General features: G+C 45.5%; 1 protein-coding gene across 4 annotated transcripts in view; it reads right to left on the bottom strand.

Moving 5' to 3' along the window:
- The window catches only part of CBFB (core-binding factor subunit beta), a 49,231-nt gene extending 45,640 nt beyond the window's left edge, over window positions 1–3,591 (bottom strand). For all 4 annotated transcript variants that reach the window (XM_067302664.1, XM_067302661.1, XM_067302662.1 and 1 more), the window contains exons 1-2: window positions 3,469–3,591; window positions 3,223–3,309 (exon numbers count right to left, since the gene is read on the bottom strand). In XM_067302664.1, the coding sequence (XP_067158765.1) occupies window positions 3,223–3,309; window positions 3,469–3,546 (165 nt within the window). In that variant the 5' untranslated portion in view covers window positions 3,547–3,591. The remainder of the gene's footprint in view (window positions 1–3,222; window positions 3,310–3,468) is intronic.
- Window positions 3,592–19,700: the final 16,109 nt, after the last annotated feature.

A 19,700-nucleotide genomic window follows, 5' to 3' on the forward strand; every position in this document is an offset into this window, starting at 1 on the left:
ACTCTCTAAGAGCAGGTTTTTTTAAAAAATTCTCCTATTAAGTACATGTGCAATGTCATTAAAACTGACAAATCAGTCCTACTAGTATTGAGAGTATTGTATTGGTATGTTAATATTTGTTTGAATACAATACTCAAAAGATAAATATTTCAAGCCACGTAACAGAAAGTTCATCAGGGATACATTTGCACAAATAGGAAGCATAAAACTGCAAGGGCTACAGCCCATCAGTTATCAGGCTATTTGACTAGCTTGTATTACCCCTTTGTTTTTCAAGTGATTCTATTTAAACAAAAAATTATCCCTAACTCTAAATATTTTTGACTCATCAAGTCACCACCACTTAGTATGTTCAAGAACTACCTTCCCATCTGCGAGCATCTTTAGCAAATATGTGTTTTAGACTACTTCATTTATACGCTTAAAACCAACTATACCAAAGAGCAAGATCTTTGGGTGTAAACCAGCTGACATCTGCAGCCTTCCAGACCTCTTAAGTTCCTGCAGGCGCAAGGATAGCAGCCTATAAGTAATATACTCCCTTTCAGGGAAATTAAATGGGACAGTGAAGCACCCACCCTCCCAGCCCACCCCGACAAAACCCCCTGAACTTGTGCTAGAGGGCCACAAAAAAAAGGGGAAAAATAGAGGAGGAAAAAGAGGGAAAATAGAAGTACACAAATTCCCACATCCTCATGGAATCATGCAGCCAACATTCAGACCATGGGCTATTTAGAAGTTATGTATGTAAAAAGTTATGTATATATTTATTCTCTGGATTTTTGAAGTGCATTTCCTCTCTTCAAACAGATAAAACCATCCAATTAAAATTCCCATGCACTCCCTAAATCAAAATCATCGGTCAATACTGAAAAATCCAAGAACAACCTTACTGGTAACCACACAGGACTACACTGGAGACGATATTTTCTTTCTAGTTTAAAAAAAAGGGGAAAAAAGCAGCAAGCACAACACACCACCAGTTTGGTCTTAAACTTGAAACTAAGAAGATTACAATTTGCTATACGTAACCTTTTAAACTGAGTCAGAAACACTATCATACATGTGACGTGTGCCTCAAATTTTGCAAAAAGCTTATCAGGTTGTACAAGGGTGACCTGACCTACATTTAGACACCGTAAACACAACCAACCTTCCAACCAAGTACGCAGTTAGAAAGTCTCTCAAAACAAATTTAATATGTAAAGTTATCTTCAAGTTATCAAAGCAATTTACTACAAGTGAAATACAAGTCTTACTTAATATTTCACAGTTACTTTTCAGTAATACTGTTAACTATTTTTCTTATCCCATCAAGAGTTACTTGACAGAGGCAACTATCAACGTATCGCAAGCTCTACATTTAAATTCTTAAAGCCATTTTCTTTCTTTTCTTTTTTTGCCTGCTTAAAATATGTAAGGTCATTTGCAAAGGCTCCCCTTAAAATAAAAGAATAAATCCTTTATCTCTAGGAAAACATTTGAGACAAAAAAAAAAAGTAAAATAGCTAGCTCTTTTTAACATCAGTCACTGTGCATACTACATTTCTAAATAAACCCGACTACTTATGCCCTGCTTGCAGAACAAAACCAGATGTTTCAGGTCAAGAAATTTAGAGGTTGCTTTGTAATTAAGTAAATGAAAAAGTATGCAGAATAGCCATCACTGGTAGCTTCTCCAAAGGATGTAGTTCTGACAGAGCAGGCTTAGAAATACAAATGTGGATCTACAGTGATTCCCCACTTACAGAAATAAGTGCATAAGCTGCATTAACAAGCTAATTACAAAGTAACAAAGTATCTTTTTTTTTTTTTAAGGGAAGGACTCAGGTATACTGCGCACTTTCACCTGTTCAGGAACTACAAATGCTAGTAAATTATGTTTTCTTTACCTACCCATTGTTTCCCTGGTGACTTTTTAAAGGAAGGAGACGCACGCAGTGAAAAATGAATTTAAAAAAAGAAGCAAAATTAAGAGACTGACTACAGGGAGCTTCTCACAAAATAACATTAGCTGTTCTGAAACCTTACAGGACAAGCATGGATAAGATTTAGTTAAAGTTACTTAATAAAAAGTAAGGATGTTACTTGAGTGCATGCCCTTCTACTCACAAGTGCAAACAAACAGATCAGTTGCAGCAGCTGGTATTCAATTATATTCCAGTATGGATGTGCATAGGAATAATTTCATTGTGAACGGGTATACATTTAAGGAGTTTTATTAAACTTCACCATACCACAGGAAATTAAAGAATTGTCATAAACCAAACTTAGTGGAAGCAGGGATTACCTCAAAGAGAAGGGAATGTTCACCTTGTCCTTCGTTACATGTTGTAAATGCAAAAGAAGTTACTTCTGCATTTCAAGAACAGTGAAGAGTTAATCACTAGATCCCTAACAATAATGCTACAAGACACACTGATCTTGCAGGAGGAACTCGTAGCACAAATCAAACCAGGAAATAACCAGTCAGTTCTTGACTAGTCCGAGCCATATTTAATCTTGTGTTCTAATTCAGAAAAAAAAGTGGTCCGTAACTAACCTTAATGAATGAGAAAAACAGGGCTTTAGCTCCAATTTTTAAAGCCTAATTTCGAAAGTATTTGATTTAGTCCACCAAAAATAGCTTATTCAAGACTTTTGGATCGTATATTCTGAACGATGTGACGTACTGCTACTATCCAAAAGCCGCTATTTCAAAAAAAAAGCGCTGAATATCGAAATAAGCAGCTCAGAACTGCAACATGTGCAAGAGGGAAGGAAGTACAGCCAATTTGCACCCGCAGCTCATTCTGAAGACGATAAAAGATTTTTTTCACATACGTGCTGCCTTCCTTTAACCCTGACGCTCAAGTCGAGCGCGTTTTCATTTCTGCAGCAAAGACAGCGTGAGCCAACGCGCTCAGGCAAGCAGCACGATTCTTAACGGGGGAAAAAATGTCATCTTTTACCGCGAGTCCCCGCTCTCCGAGCGCTTCGGAGGCGGCAGACGCGACCAGCGGCAGCCACACGCCGGTGCGCAGCGCGCCACCATCCCCGTCCCGGGCCCCAGCGGCGCCGCAGTCACCGCTGCCCTCGACTCACCCGCGCTGGGGGTTTCTGCGCCTTTCGGGGCAGCGGCGAAACTTTTCCGCGGGCGCCGGCAGGGCCGCCACACCCAGCGCGCGCCGCCGCCGCGGCCCCCCCGAGCCGAGCCCCCCCGGTCCCCGCGGCGCCACTCACGATCTCGGAGCGGCCGTCGCGGCAGGCGTTCTGGAAGCGGGCCTGCCTCTCCTCGTGCGGCCGGTCCCTGAAGCCGGTGTACTTAATCTGCGGAGAGCAGGGCGCGCAATCAGGAGGGGCCGGGCGCGGCGATAGGGGCAGCGCGCTGCACAGACTGCGCCGCTCCCGCCACCGCGCCGCTCCCCCCCCCCCGCCTCCCTCCGCGGAAAGTTTCCCCGCGGCGGGGGGTCGCCGCCGCCGCCTCACCTCGCACTCGCGGCTCAGCTTCCTGAAGAACTCCTCGTTCTCGAACTTGCTCCGCTGGTCGGGGACAACCCGCGGCATGGTGGCGCCGCCGCCGGCTGCCCGCCGCCCGCCCGCCCCGCGCTGTCCCAGCCCCAGCGCTCGCCTCGCCCTTTGTTAGCCCCCGCCGCCGCCGCCCCCTCCCCCCCCGCGCGCGCACAACCGCCGCCGGAGCTCGCGCTGCCGCCGCCTCCCGGCCTCCCTCCCCGCCCCGCCGACTTCCTCCCGGCTCGTAAACTCCGGCCGAACAGCCGCACCATTCACAACTCCGCCGCCGCCGCCGCGCATGCGCCGCGCCCGCGCCTCCCTCCGAGGCGGGAAGGGGGCGTTGAGTCACCCCCCAGCGCGGCGGCGGCGCGCGGGGTCCCCCGGCCCCCCCGCCCCACGCGGCCCGTCTGGGCGGTTTCCGGCTTCCTCCGCCCGGCGGAGCCGCCTCGGCGCGGCCGCCGCGGCCCCTTCGCGGCCCCCTCAGGGCGCGGTGACGCAGCAGCGCCGCGGGCAGCGCCCGCACCTGCCCCGGCCCGACCCAGCGGGCGAGGGGCCGCGCCGCGACACCCGCCGCCCCCCGGTCACCCACCCACCTGCTAAAAGGCAGCGCCACGCCGGCCCGCGGGGCTCGCGGCTCCTCACACGCCGGGGCCGGACAGCCTTTAAATCAGAAAGCCCCGCGTCCCTAAACTCATCTTCCTCAACCCGACCTGGCCCCCCCCCCCCCAGCACCTCTGCTCTTAGACATAGGTGCGGGCGCCGCACGCTAGCTGGATCTTACTGCGCCTATTGCCAGCAGGGAAATAGTGGAGCATGTTGTTAGGTCTTTTGATAAAGAAATGAGGCATTTTAATCTCCCGGTGCTTCGGTCCCCACTTCACCCGTACTCATGCAAATTGAAGGAAGGCCGCTAAGGTTAGCTGGAAGGCACGATTTGCATCGGGTGCCGGCAAATTCATGGAAAACGAGGGAAGCGGCTGCATCCCTTAGCTACTTATATACAGACTTCATAAAAAATTAGAAGTGTTTTTAAATGTAGAAAATACACTATGGGTAGTTTAACACATTTGCGATCAGCAGCAACTCCAGACTGAGGCATTAGCTCGAGATGATCTTAAAATGCATCTCCTCATTTTCAGGATTTTGCTCTAATGGAGATATTTCAGAATTTAAAAGTTCTAGAAGAATGACTTAAAAACATTTCCTCAATAATGACCAAATCTAAAAAGAAAATTGGCTGTGATTGAAAATATAAAGATATTATATACTGTCTTAATTAAACTGAGATTAAAACAGACTTTAGGGAAATTCTCCCAAATGTCAGGCACCTTTACAGGCCCCCAAAATAAGCAATTAAGAAAATAAGTACATATTAGCTATTCATCTTGTAGCAAGATCAATACCAACTGCATAGACCTGCAGGAGAACTGCCAAGTTCATAAGGTAGAAATCTAACTAGTTTCTTAACCTCCCATAATCTTTGTCTACTTGCTAGTACATCACCCATTTTACACCCCGCACGTACAAGCTGTATGTGCCTTCCAAATAACATTTGCAAAAAAAATTACCAAGGTCAAAGCAAAATGAGCATTTGTAAAGCCCTAAAATAAGACACAGGAGTCATAATCACCTAGTAAGTTTGTTTTTTTGACCTTGGCATGTATTTTTCAAGACTTTGGAAACAACAGCAAATTTGACTGCTTTCTTCCCCACAGCCCTGTGTTTATCTTTTGCCATCCTGGAGTCCTCATCTCCTCTCCACTGCAAGTTTTTGTTTTAAATAAAGTGAGGCAATATTATTGGAAAGTCCATAACAGATCAGCCGCTGCCTCCTGTTTGTTGCCTCCCTTGGTCTGATGCAGAGCCAGAAGGGGGGAGACGGAAACCAGTGGCACAGTATCATACTATCCTTCTGAATTTATCCTTTTTCTCCAAGCTGAACTGAGACTTAAAAAAACAAAACACCTTCTCTGAAGAATACCTTCTTAATGAAGGGGTCCAATTCCTTTATGTAGTGACAGATACAACTTAACTGGGACAAAACAATTGTTTCAGGCCTGTTTTCTAATCACAGGAAGCTTATAAAATCAGATGAGCTGCTCCCCTCTCCCCCCCATGCAGCCTCATGCAATAACTTTGGGGTCCTTTGCCAGTTGTAAACACTTAATAAGGCAATTCAGGTCTTAGGGAAGTTCCTGCTTTTTTCGTTCCTAGCTAGACAGAGGAGACGCACGCAAATTAACGTCTTTGCTAGAAGAAAGGCTACAGCATCATTTCAACAGTTATTTACTCTGCCTGGCCAGAGTTGCTGGCCGCCAGCCAGCCAGTCAACATACATATAGATCAGAAGCAGCTACGCAGGTGGTAGCTGGGGGACATACGAGGGAAAGCTGAGGTTAGCATGTGATTCATAGGAATCCTGCAGCTCCCTGAACTATTTTTTGCTTTTACTGTCTCATCCACACACCAAAACGAGCAAAAAACCCTTTTCCCTTGCGCATAACCAAACACAGTTGCTTCCTAAATGTGTCTCTGATATCTCTGCAAACCCGCGCAGCGCGGCTCGGGCTGCACAAGTGTTAGCAGGCATACCTCGGTCTGCAAATCCTTTTGCAGTTGATTCACAGATAAGAAGTTAGTCTGTTTGTCAGGCCTCGGGATGAGTCACCTTCAGAAAACAGAAATGGTCAAACTTGTAAGCATGCCACTTTGAGCACTCTGTCAGAAGGGAGCCCCTTGCAAAATGAAATCTAAAGCATTTACAGTGCAGGGATATCTGAGGAAGAATGCCACTTAAGGATTTACAGATGGGAGCTTTTGAGGAAGAGCATTTTCTTCAAATGGCAAGTCCTATATATACTATACTTACTATAACCCTTCTCCAGCACATCTTTAAATCCCCGGTTTCCCCTAGGTAGCAGTGTCCGATGAGCGCTGCGTGGTACCAGTGTTACATTGCTCTCTAGACTCTGCGTATGAGACACTAACAAGCAAGACTCCTGTGTATCTATTGATCTCTGGGAGCTGCAGCATAATCAAACACCCGTGTTATGTGTATACAAGCTATACTCTATGATTACAGATCCATTAATAAACTGTTTGCAAGATATAATTATGCATATTAAATGTGATATGCATCCACTTACGCAAGGCCTCTGTTGACAAGTTGCCCAGAACTCAGGAAGAGAGGAAGAAAGCAAGCAATGAATTGACTTCTTTCCCCCAAACTACTTTTTGTTTCCCTACTGCTACAACTGATGCTCCCAACTGGGATACCCTTGCTGACCTCTTCACACCAGTGACGTGGGGTATTGCCGATGAGTTCGTGGACCTGCAGTTGCATGCAGAAACCCTCCCCAAACCTTCTAACTTACCTCTGGAGCAGCCTTTTGTGCCCAGCCTGCATAAATCAGCACAAAGATCTATCCTGTGATCTCACGACCCCCGAAACAACCCTCAGGAGGGATACAAACAGTACACAGGGACAGGAGCTACCCAAGTCAATTCCTGCCTGTGGGAGCATGTTATAGGGGTGGATGCAGATACCCCAAATACCACCCAAGTGCTGGAAGTTGTGCTTTGTGAGTCCAAAGTTCATACCTATACATCTTACATAGCGCAAAGAGAGATAAGAGCTGTACCGCAGCAGTTAAACAAAATAGGCTAATTTTGCATTCTGAGTGGGAAGCTGCCTACTAGTTAAAAAATGCTAAGCATGGTAGGTATGAGGGAGGAAGCAGCACCTACAAGAGATGCATCCACTCCAGATACCACATCTGGAACCCTTTTCCTAAAAGAAGATGCCTATGGGCAGTATTTGAAATAACTGAATGGGACTTATTCTTACTAGAACATGACTCCTGCCTGCCACAGTTGTTCCCAAGTATTTGGAGTACTCAACCAGGGCATGGGAGACCCTTCCCACCCTGAAGCTGTTCAATCCCACATTCCCAGCCTCCCCAGAGAGCATCCTTGTCACCAGACTGTGACCCTAGAGCAGGGTTGGCAGCGTTCACCTCTCTGCTAGAACCTGGGTTACTGCCACCGTGTGACAAGAGACCTAAGACCTCATGGGTGGGCCTAGATGGACTGCTAGTAAAAACAACCATCCTTCTGCAGCCTAATGATTTGGACACTATCTAGGGCCAAGTTCTGCACTCAGGGTTATTTCTGGTTTTGAGCAATGACAATTTAATAGTATGCTTCACAAAGAAATAGCTTTTGTTTTAATAATATACATGTGCTGCATGCTCCCAAAAAGCATGGCCTGTACAGTGTATAACACCTACCTGAATATACTCTTCTGACACTTGCATACGAAGAACTAGGTCATAGAAAGATCAGGGGCATGTGCAACTACAATGTGATACAAGGTGGAATGAGTCTGATGTAGAAAAGAAGGCCTCTGATTAATGAGCTTAACATCTTAGGAAAACACCACATCATAACGAACTGAAAATCTGTTCAAATTCTTTCAATGAACCAGGGAAAGGCAGATGTTTTGCTAGAAACCAACATGAAATACAAGCTTGAGAACGTCAAAACCAATCATTCCTCTGATGATGCAGCCAGGGCTGAACTATAGAATTTGTTAGAGAACAATCTAATCTCAGAAGACTACTTGATTTTCATACAAATTTGTTATTAGAAACATCGATGAGTGAAATAGGCATACATTTCAAGGATTTTGTGCCTTTTTTTGCAATGGAATTACACAATTTTCACGTTGAGACCTTTTTTCATTTTACTAAATGCAGTACAAACTGGGAAAAGAATTATTATTAGACTCAGTCTCCATCACCTAGTGAGCAGAGCACAAGACTAGGTACCTCTTCCAGCTTTGCCTTTGACATGCTAAGTGACTCTGGGCATACCGCTTCACCTCCTGTGCCTCGATTCCCCACCAGCCATGTGCCCAGAGATGTACAGATGAAGAGCTCTGCAGAGCCAGGCACTGTCATTGTCCGTAATGTTGAGCAATGAGGAGAAAGTTTAACTGAGCACAAGGCATGACTCACCCAAGCCTACATACATAAAAGGAAGTGTTTAAAAACTGTCTGTGCAAAATTAGTTCTGAAGATGCTGTTATGCTATTTCCCCACATGTATACAACATTAGGGGCACTAAATTGCGTATGTTGTTCAAGCACAGCTTTTCCTATGTCTTATCTACTGTCCTACTATCAGCAACATTGCGTCATAACATTGTATTTCCTAAACTATTAAAAATTCCTTAAAAGATATACCCATTTGGGGGGGAAAGGATGCTATAGTAGAGAGCCTTTTACACATCATAAAGAATATTATGGACAACAAGACATAAAAGGGCCAAGCGAGATCTACAATCTTATAGCTCCTTGTAGAGTCCCTGCAGACTTTCAGATCTTAAGGGCTTCCACAAGGTGACACAAGAAGAGATGATAGGTACAGTTTCAGTTCCTTGGGCCCAGCACAGCCCAGCTATAGTGCTCTGGCAGCTCGCAGAGAATATGAAGTTGTCTGTGCAGGACAGCTGAGGTTTTCTTCAGCGTGAAGGAATCCGAGTGACACTAAGTGGTCCTATGCAGAGAGCATAAGGAATAGTCAAACACATGTGGTCTGGTAGCCCCTGCCCAGCCAAGTCTCTAGCCTCTTCCTCATGTGAAAGTCACTGAGTAAGCTCAGTGTTATAGTCTAATATATTTGATTTATATTCAGTACAACCATTAAGAGGTGGTTCAGTCTTGGTACAGATAATGTCCAAGCAAGTCTGACTCAAAAGAGGTTATTCTTGTAAGCTTTCGGCTATAACTTATCTCTTGTGGATGCAGTGATGAAAAGCCATTGCAATTATGAAGCTTTGTTACTTTCTCTATGGTCAAAGCAGAAAAACTCGCAACTTAAGGTTTTTAAGCCATACCCTACTGAAATAAAAATACCAACAACCTTCACGTTAGGGAATATTTGCTACAGGTACATCTCAGCTGAAAATGTTTTGCTGGTTAGAAACAGAAAGAAGTCTGAGCACAAAAATACTCCCCTTCCAACATTCCATGTTTTGTTAGAAGATTTGGACATACAGCTCCAGAGCATTTACCAGGATGACTTACATTAATCTTAGTGGTAATTATTTGTTAAAAACCCCTGTTCTGTTTCTAGCAAGTTATCCTGAAGAAGTTAGAAGTTAAAATTTTTCCACTGCCATTGAGTTCTCTCATGCACTCGCTCTTTAGACACTCCCAGCTTTAGATTTGTCTTATAAAAGTCACCAAAAATGTCAACTTTCAAGGCAACAAGTTATCATAAAATCTTATTCTTACTAAAGGAAAGCATATCATCTCCAGGCTGAAAGTCAGCATTTCAGAATTGAACAAAGCTCTGCTCTGTTGTTAGACACTAAATACACCGTAAAAGCTTGTTTTTCTATACACCTAACACACCAGACAATCTGGCTGTATTGCACCAAACGGATCCTTGGCTATTTTATTATGCTTTCAGAGATCGCCAGGCTCTGCTTAGATGAACACAGGGACCAGGAGACTAAGTCACAAAGCCTGTTGTCTAATTAGACATACAAAGATAGGAAGAGCTGCCACCATTTAAGAGCTGGATCACCAAGAGGTGAAGCTCAGGCTGACACTGGAAATCAGCAATATTTAAATTTGCCTCTCAAACTAAGTCCACAAGGGAATATTGCCTTTTTTTTAAAAAAAAAAAAAAAAAAGAAAAAAGAAATTCAGCTGCTGCTTTGGGGCCTCTCTGCCTAACTCCACCTGCTTCATGTCAGCTCCAAGAAAGCAAAGCAAAGCCCGTTTCTGGGGCGTGTGCCGCCGAGGGAGCTGCCTTTTCACCTTCTTTTAATACAGTGCTGTTATTGTTTTTGTGCATGTTGATCTTATCCTTGGAGAATTTGGAAGGCATTTCAAAGAGGCAGGGTGTTGACAGTAGCCTTGTTTTTGTGTGTCTGCTCTGTTGCTTCAGCTATTTGTTCCTACTGCCTAGGAATCGAGATGGCTCCAATCCTCCAGCCCGATCCAACCAGGCACACCCTGGGTCAAAACACAGTCTCAGGCCGTGGTTTGACTTCATAGGAGTGCAAGAATTTGCCCACGTGGCTTTGATTGCATGTTCCAGGTTGAAGGATGTATTTACAGTTATCCCCTTTTCCTTGCTTGTGTCCCAAGCCAGATTCCTCAGTGCACTCTACCATAGGATTTTCCTATTACATGGGGATTTTTCCCTTAAGCTGTTAGCATTGTAATTTCTTGTTTTTGGGCTTTGCTCCCCCTGTACCAGCAGAAAGGAGATGAGCAAAACGTCTCTCAGCCCATGCTACAGCAGCAGCGAAGGAAGGGAGGGAGGCCCACGGCAAGCTGAGGCTTCTCATCACCCCGCAGTCACCTCTGCGGTCTCCTGCAGCCACCGCAGCATTTGCAGACGTCCAGCAAAGCTTGAGACCGACCTGCAAAACGAGCGGAAACAAAGGTCACTCCCACGGTTTCACTGGAAAGAAATTCCAGTGGCTGCTCAAACCCCATAATCCAGCCTTGATTAATGTGTAGCAAAGCCAGAGCTGGTTTCATTGGAGATCTTCGATTTTGAACAAAGTATTAACTGTTAAGAAAAGGGGGAAGAAAAAAAAACAGAAAAACCCTGAAAGCTGAAGGAGGAAACATAGCACAGCTCAAATGCAGCACCAGACCTGCTCGCAGGAGCATTCACAAGTGACAACGTTGTTCTGCACAAGCCCAAGCTGCTCCAGGCACCAAAACAAATGCCCACTGGTTTCCTAAGGATTTGTACCTCCGTTCTCCCCTCTCGCCCACAGCGCTGCATTTAAGGACATTCACAGGCACTTCTCCGAAACCCTCTTTCCCTCCCACTCGCAAGATTGGTTGAAGTTGACCTGCAGAGTCAAAGATTTGTAGTGTCGGAAGGAGAAAAGTGGGGGAAAAGTCATACTGATCTCACGCACCTTGTTTTGCTAAGAATCCAGTGTCAAAATGAGTTTGTGGCTGAGCAAGACTTTTTGGACACAAAAGCTGTATTTCAGGTTGACAGGTGTACCTTGCTAAAGGTATGCAGAGCTCCAGAAGGGGAATTTCCCCATGTCCCATCTCTTGCCTCCTCATTGCCGGCCGCAGCTGGTGGTTCCCACGCACTGCGCATCCCTCCCCCCCCCCATCATCGACATTCTCCCATTCAGCCATAATATTGGTATCATTCCCTAACCTCCCTCTCAAACAGCTGAGATTTTTGGCTGAATTTTAAAACAAGGGAAGAAAAGGGCGGGGGGGGGGGGAGGGGGGAACAGCTCAACAGAAGTGCCTGGCATAGAAAAGCTTTAGCCTAAATAGATAAGAATTGGCAAAGCTGTAAGCAGTCAAAAAACTGCTTCTTACCACGAGAACCACCAGGCACACTTGGTAGGTGCATACCCCCTCATAAAAACACAGGCACCTTGTTCCTAAAATATCTGTGCTCCATAGCAGATAGGACAAACAGCAATGGATCTAAGTCACAGCGAGCGAGATTGGGATTAGGTAACAGGGGAATATTGAACTGTAGAGATAGTTAAAGCCTGGGATAGATTCCCTGGAAGAAATTAGTTTCCATCATAAGAGGCTGTTGGAAATGGAGTGCAACCATCCTGGCCCTAGCAAAGGACAGGGAACTGGAGGTGGGGAGCAAACCAGGTGACACGTCAAGGCTCCTGCCAGTTACTCTATACCCAGTCATTCACACATGATAAAAAGTGAACAATAATGCTCTTCCCTTAGCAGAGGGGTTTTTATAACTGTTGAAGCAATGTTGCTAACATGCCCATTTTAACTGAGTCAACATCGTTACCCCATCTGACAGAAGTGCTGAGAGGCACACAGAGGTTGGGTGACTTGCCCATGGTCATAGAAAGCTAGTCTGGGTGGGGCTGATGACACCGGTATTTGGAGTTCTTCATTCCTGCCTTCTCAACCCAAGTCATTCTTCTCCCTTGGGAATTCCAGAAAAGTTCACATACACACTTTCACAACCACCAATTGTGGTAATTCTTTTTCCTCCTTCTCCTGCTCTAGGGTTTATCTGAGTGCAGTACCCTAGGATGTCCTTACAGCTACCTCATCCTCTCTTTCTTCTTTTCTCCAGCCAGGGGATTTCCACTGTTCTCCGATCCAACATTGTGCATGTCCCTTTTACTTAGCAGTTTGCTGTACTCTGTCTTCTGAGAAAAAAAGCCTGGATTCTGAGTTCTTCCTCCCCAGATCTCCTTTTCAACTCTTTCCATTTCCAACCTGGCAGGTCTTCACTGGATGTCTAACTACTCCACAGAACTGAGATTGCCCGTTTATTTGCTCTTCCTGTTCCTTCTTTTTCAAGGTCACATTTTAATTGCAGAAACTCAAACAAAAATTGTTTTGGAGTCAGTGGAAGCCACTTGACAGCATCAGAAGATGGACCAGAACATCCTACCCCTGCCCAGCTCACAAACCCAGGAACAGGATGTCTCCCATCACTTCTCTTCTGCTGTGGTACCAGCAGCTTCTTCCAAGTTCTCATGGGCCAGCAAATCTCTGACTCCATTTTAAGCTTTTGAGGCTTTAGAGATCTTGAGATGCAGAAGTAGGTTCTCCTTCCCTTCTCCCCCCTCCCCCCAAGATTGTCTTTTAGACTGGGTTTTCATGTCCTTAATATTTATGGTAATTTTCTTGATAGCACCAAACTGTTCACTTGTGTTTCTTTGGTTTGCCTCTAGATGTGCTCCATCATTAGTTATCATTATTTCAGGTTCTGTTCTCATTTTGTGCTCTGCAGACCCAGTTTTCCCTACAGTGTTGGATCCTGGCCTCTATCAAATCTGCTCTCATTTTATTTTCCACCGTGGTACCCTAATGGCTCTTTTCTGCTCTTGTAAGGCGTATACTGCCATTTCTCAGTTTTACCCTTTAAATGTGTCTTTATCTGGCAGGAAACCCAAGTAACATTCATTTCCAAGGATGAAAACAAGGTGTGTTCACTGTGCTACTGTTTTGGGGTCGAGAAGGGCTACGTTTGGACGCTCAGTTTAGGCTCCTGCTTACAGTAAAAGCCCAATATGGATTCAGAAGATTCACACCATCAGCTCACTAGTAATCTGGATGCACATGTACCAAGGACAATCTCTAACGGCACCCCAGGATTACCTTACTGTCAGATCTGCAGAAGGATTAATGACCTGCTCACTGTGCAAAGTCGGCACAAGCAGCGGTTTATAGCAATGGCCCTTGCAAAACAAACCACTGGCCTCTCCAAATCAGCCAGCCTGGAGACCAAATCGTGTACTTCATCTCCCTTAGAGACTGTAGAAGTGGGGCTGTGCAGCACACGGCCCGAGTTTATCTCCCATTGGAGATGCCATAGACACCTGAAAGCATCTCCAGGAAACACATTCCCCCAAGACCATCAAGCTGAGAGAAGCTTCCACTTTCCATCCACTGAAAGAATCCCTACTCATCTCAATTTTAATTAATTATAGTCCCTAAAACACTCAGCAATTACTTTGCAGCAAGATGAAATCAAAGCTGGTTGGGTCAGTCTGATCTTTAGGTAACCAGAGCTCAGCATCAAAGCCGCACACCATTACAGTCCCCACCCAGGCCCAGAAGTACCCATTTACCAGCATTTATGGGAAACACTGTTTAGTACTAATGAACTCATCAGTGAAGGTCTAACAAAAGCCCAAAGGCACCAAGCTGTGGCTGATCTCTACCCGCGAGCTCCTCGCTCCTGCCCACGTGCCGACTTTCATACCATCTCATGTAAGAAGTGCGTAAGGTGCTTTGAAAGTCAGCTCTGCACATTTTTCTCTGAAGCACCTGTAATCCCCCTTTTTATGCTTATGTAGGCAAAACTATACCTGGGATGATGAGCTGCAGGGTCCCAAGCAGAGAGGCAGGCGGCTAAACACACTGCTTGTCTCTGCACACACCAGCCACCTCCACTGTGTTTCACAAACAATGGTGTTTAATGACAAACAAGCTTTTCTCCAAGGGAATGACACAGCCACAACACACAAGTGAGAAAACAGGATCACGAGCCCCAAGTTATTAAGCACAAGAAGCCAGGTTTGAAGCACAGTCAAAGCAGAGGTGTACATGAATATGGACATGAAGACTGGTCGCCAAATCTCTGTTCCTCTGAGCCGCCTTTGAACTGAAGAGGAAGTGCTCATGGCAATGCAGGATGCAAAGCTGATTATGCTCTTCTCTGTATGAAAACACATGTAGCCAGGGAACATGACTCTGCTGAAAGATTAAAAGGAGACTAAAATGCAGCACTTTGTCTTCGCTGACAGTTCCAAAAGGTACTTGCCTGTATTTTCATCCTGCTGTCTATTCAAAGACTTCAGAAAACACTTGAGACCATCAAAAAAACCCAACTCTCCTGAAAGCAGAGGTAGGGAAACTGAGGTGTAGCTTATGTTCCTGCTCAGCTGCATAAAAGTAGCTAGAACAAAGCAGCAACTGCAAGTCAAAGATCTTGAGTCTCAAGCCTCTCTCTCCTGTAGCAGCTAGTTATATTCCCACCAACCTTTCCCACCACCTAAAGCTTAGCCTAGAGCTTCATAGGAGCAGCTCAGCCTTAAGTTCTCTTCTATTGCATTCCATGCACTATCCTCTCCTCATTTCACACAGGACTTCAGCAACTCTTGCAGAGAACAGGTTTCCCCCTTTAATTTCTTGTATTTTCCATTTAAAATATTCCTGAGTAGATCAATTTCTTGATGGTCCTTTTGACTACCTGATTTTCATTCTAAGCGCAACTGAGCCCTTGCTGTGACAAGCATTCACCTGCAGGACTTGCAGGGCTAGTGCGTGTTAGCGCCAAGTAACAGTAGTTCTTTGCTGGTTTCTTTCCAGTTGAATTTCTAACTTATAGTCCTGAGCACCTGTGAGCTGATATAGGTTCAAAAAAGCAGTTATGCAGATGCTTGAAACAGAGCCAGCAGCAGCTATTAAAACAGTGACCTGGGTCAGAAAGTGCCCAAGCTGCCGATTACTTGGGAACCAACAGAATAGCTGTTGCTGAGACAAAACCTCTGCAGATATTTGCACCAACTCATGCTCCTGTGAGCCCTCACATTTCCATCCAGGACCCTTTTCCCATCACCACTTGGTGCTGGTGCTCAGTCCAGCTTTATTTGGAAACCCATGAGAAAGACCCTCCAGTGATGCCACCAAAGTACCTGTAGGAAGTTAACACCCCTTGCAATCACAGGGTTGTTAACCTGACAGACCCACAGCCAGCAAACTTCTGTAATCTGAGCAAAATAACACGCACTTTGCACATAGCTCAAAGGTACTTTCTAACAGCAGGGAAACATAAGCTTCAGCCTAATTTTTCTTCCTAGGTATCATTACTCTTGTGGGATTTTCTTGCAAGATGTACTGTCCTCGCCCTGAGGGGCTGACTTGCCAAGCACAGCTCTATCCCAACTGCTAAAGACAGAAATAACAGATCAAGAGCAGCTGCTTTCTTTAAATTGCCAATATGTTTCCAATGACTGGGGCTCCCACTGTATTTTGCCCTGTGCTCGCAAGTGTGGCCTCAGTTCAGGAAGATTTTTATTCAGCACATGCCTAAAACCCATTGATCTGAAGGAGAGTCAAGCCTGCGCTTCAATTTTTTTTTCCTGAAGCAAGACCTGAAAGGCTGGATGTTTTTTCTGCTTATTTAAACATAGAAACCCAAGACTGTAACACAGTATATTGAAATGTCCCTCCACCACTGCTCCATCAGCTCATGAATCTTGTGGAAAGGACCCCAGTTACAGGTTGCTGCAACTGTGGTAAGAGCCGAACCTTACATTTATCTTCCCATAGCATATAGGAATGACTAAGATGTATGATATTTTCTTGCTATCAGATTTAGCAAAGTTTTGGAAGCTTGTGGCGTATGATGAACTCTTTGAAATGTTTTCCTTGGATTGAATATCTGGTTGCATTTTGATTAGGGGAAATATATACTGGTGGAAGTCATGCAATGATGAATTCACAATCTCCCATTACTTTCTCAGGCTTGCTATTCATTTTAGGTGGAATAAATTTGTGTCAATTGAATAATTCCATAGAGGCACTGATTTATTTGGAAATTAAAAGCATAGTAAAGTAAACATTTAAAGAGTTTTAATCAGAAAGAATATTGTTTTTATTAACTCCAGGATTTTCAAAAAAAAAAAGGACCAACTATTTTCCAAGCTGTGGCAATTTCCAAAAAGCTTTCCCCTTATGTCAACACAGTGTAGGCTGAGCCACGTGGTTTTGAAAACCCAGAATAGCAGTCTTCAGGTTTCTACTGTGCAAAACTATTAACACCCAAGTAGCCTTGGCTGCTGTGCTGTGCAGTCCTTTGGCATCAGGTAGTTCTAATTAAAATCATAAAGGGGCCAACATTAGATCCCACCCATACTGAAGTGAGGAAGCTTAAAACAAAAAACTCTTGCTGGAACAAGAGCTTTTTTCAATGATAAATATTATCCTCAAGAAGGTTTTGGAAAATACAGCTTGCAATAAAATTCTCCAGCACTCCAAGGGGAGAAACTATTGCTCTATATTTAGGTTGAAAAGCTGAACAGTAGTAAACCCAGGGAGCACGTCTCCCCTGGCCACGCTCAGGAGAAGGCAGCTGCAGACAGAGGGCAATGCCAACAGCCTGCCCACGCTGGCTGCTGTCCCAAGATGTCCCCAAGCAGGCTGACACTCCAGAATTGCATTTCAATACCACAGCCAAGAGCCCCAGCATCTCCCCAGCAGTGGCAGCTCCCAAATCCACATGCCTGCCACCACAACACCCAACAGCCCCTGAAGGTCAGCATCAGCACATGCCAGACCTCCTAAAGCAGCTCTCCCAAACCGTGTCAGACCTGCACATGCATCCCAGCCATCTTGAAATAATCCACTTTTCAGATTAATGATGAATCCCATTGTTCCCTGTACACTACCCAAAAAGTTATGCAAGAACACATAAATTTGAATGAGAAAAGGAGTCGTGGATCTTCCAGATTTAAGCTTAAGAATTGAATCATGTGAAGTAATTACAGACTTTGCAGGCAGCAAATGCTCCTGTCAAGGCCACACTCCTTTAATTAAAAAGGCTGTATCTTTTTCTATGTTAAATATCCTCATCTAAATAATGAGCTTTCAATACACGCAGGCCAATAAATATGGCCTCGGGATTACATATTCAGTATCTTCAATAAATAAAGCTATGATTTCAGCTAACTAGTTATGAATAGCAATTTAAAATAACAAAGCAACCAGACATTGGCTCCTGTTAGTGACAATTTAAAACTATTTTATAACTTGAAATGCTGTTTTAACTTTGCATTTGAATAACCATTCTCCTCCAGTCAGCAGCTCATTATCATGGAGCTGAACAGCTGAGAGGCTCCTACCTCTTTTTTCGAGCTTGGCTCAACTTGGTCCTTGGGGTTGAGTTAATAAGAGCTGGTGGCTGACAGAGAGCAGGACTGCATACACTGTGTTTATGGAGGACACTTCTCATTGCTAGTTAGACGGATCTGCACATGGTTGGGAGCCCAACCTATGGACTTTCACTTGTAGGTCGCCAGTTCAAGGCTGATCAGGACAAGTAATGACAAATTAATTGATCTCAGATGGCCATTTGGTGGTCTCCACAAAATGAATGTGGTGGTCTTGGCTCATTTCTCAGGGGACAAACATCAGCGTCATAGACAACTGGCACTGCACCATTTCCCCGCGAGGGCAAGGCCTGGAAGGAGACGTGACAAATGCCCTCTTTTCTTATGCTTAGTGGTGGTCCCTTCACAGCAGGGCTGGAGAACGCTGACGGATGGGGCTGAGGAGTTGGCTCTTGCCAAGAAACTTCACAACAGCTCTGAATAGGCAGGCTGCGTTTTCGCAAGCCATCGCTCTGTTCCCAGCAGAGGAGACAGAGGTTTGCTAACAACCCATTTGTGCGCTGGGGAACTTGATGCCCAAGCCTAATTGGAGAAGCGCTGACGATGTTCTCTTCTAATCAGAAACTACTGTTTGCATTATGGTTCTCTAATAACATATCTGCTGTCCTTCAAGTGCAGGAGGAAAAATATGACCCTTTGCAACTCATCTACTGGCTAAAATTAGCTGTTTTTAGTGGTAATGCATTTCTTAAATTATGTCCAGTGGGGCAGAAAGTCTCAAAAAATACTTCTCTCAGGAGGGTCATTTATTCCAACAGAAATGCTAAAGCATATATCTTTCTGTCATGCCTCTGACCCTCAGAAGAATTTCTAGATACAGTATTGCTATTTTATTTCTTTCACTTAAACATTATTAATTGCCTCCCTGGTCCTCTCTGCTGAAAACAATTGTCTGGGGTCAGACTCCAGGGCTGTTGTTTCCATTCCCACTGCACACAAAGGACTGGTTCATTACCAAGCTGTTCCAGAGGAGACAAGCGGACAGATCCTGCTCTCCCACTGCTTCATCCTGCAGTTGCTGTTTTAATGGTGAAGTTGCTCAACAGGTTTGCTCCTGATGTGCAGGGCCAGGCAAATCTCACCCTCTCGGACGGGACCAGCCTAGAGCCAGCGGGACCAAGTCAGAGCAGAAGGATAATTCGGTGCATGCTCCAGTTAGCATCGGTGCTCCTCTGTCAGCACTGGAGGCGACAACGCCAGGAAGCAAATCCGAGAGGGTCCTCGTCCCTGGCAGGGTGGAGCCTGCAGGCATTTCAGCTTAGCTTGGCCCCGTGGGAAGCTGCTTCAGGGAAAATAAGTATTGCAGCAAGGAAGCCAAGGTGGGTGGCTGGGGAGTGTGGAAGGCAAGGCGCTCGCTTTGCTCCCCATCGCAGGCTGGGCGCACGGCCCCAGGCAGGGTCCCTGCAGGGACCGGCTCGCCCTGCGGGTGCCCGGACAGGTTCAGCCAGGCACCAGCACACCACGATGCTCTGCACAGGGACTGCTGGGCATGAAAAACCACAGCCTGGGCGGCAGAGCTGCTGCGGCGCTCAGGACCCAGGAACACGCAGAGTAACGAGCGGTTCGTTAATGGTGGGAAAGTGCACAAGAAGCATGCAAGTGCTGTATTTGCATGTGTAATGGCCATGCTTGCTTCTCCCTCCCCCTCACTGTCCCCTCCCTGCTTTTGCTTCCATAAATTAGGGAGCAGACCCCAGGGGACAACTCTTCTCCACCACGGGTAATTTGGCTGCAGGGGGGTGTAGCTGCTGCAT

Source organism: Apteryx mantelli, chromosome 10, assembly GCF_036417845.1.
Source record: "Apteryx mantelli isolate bAptMan1 chromosome 10, bAptMan1.hap1, whole genome shotgun sequence".
Lineage (NCBI taxonomy): Eukaryota > Metazoa > Chordata > Aves > Apterygiformes > Apterygidae > Apteryx > Apteryx mantelli.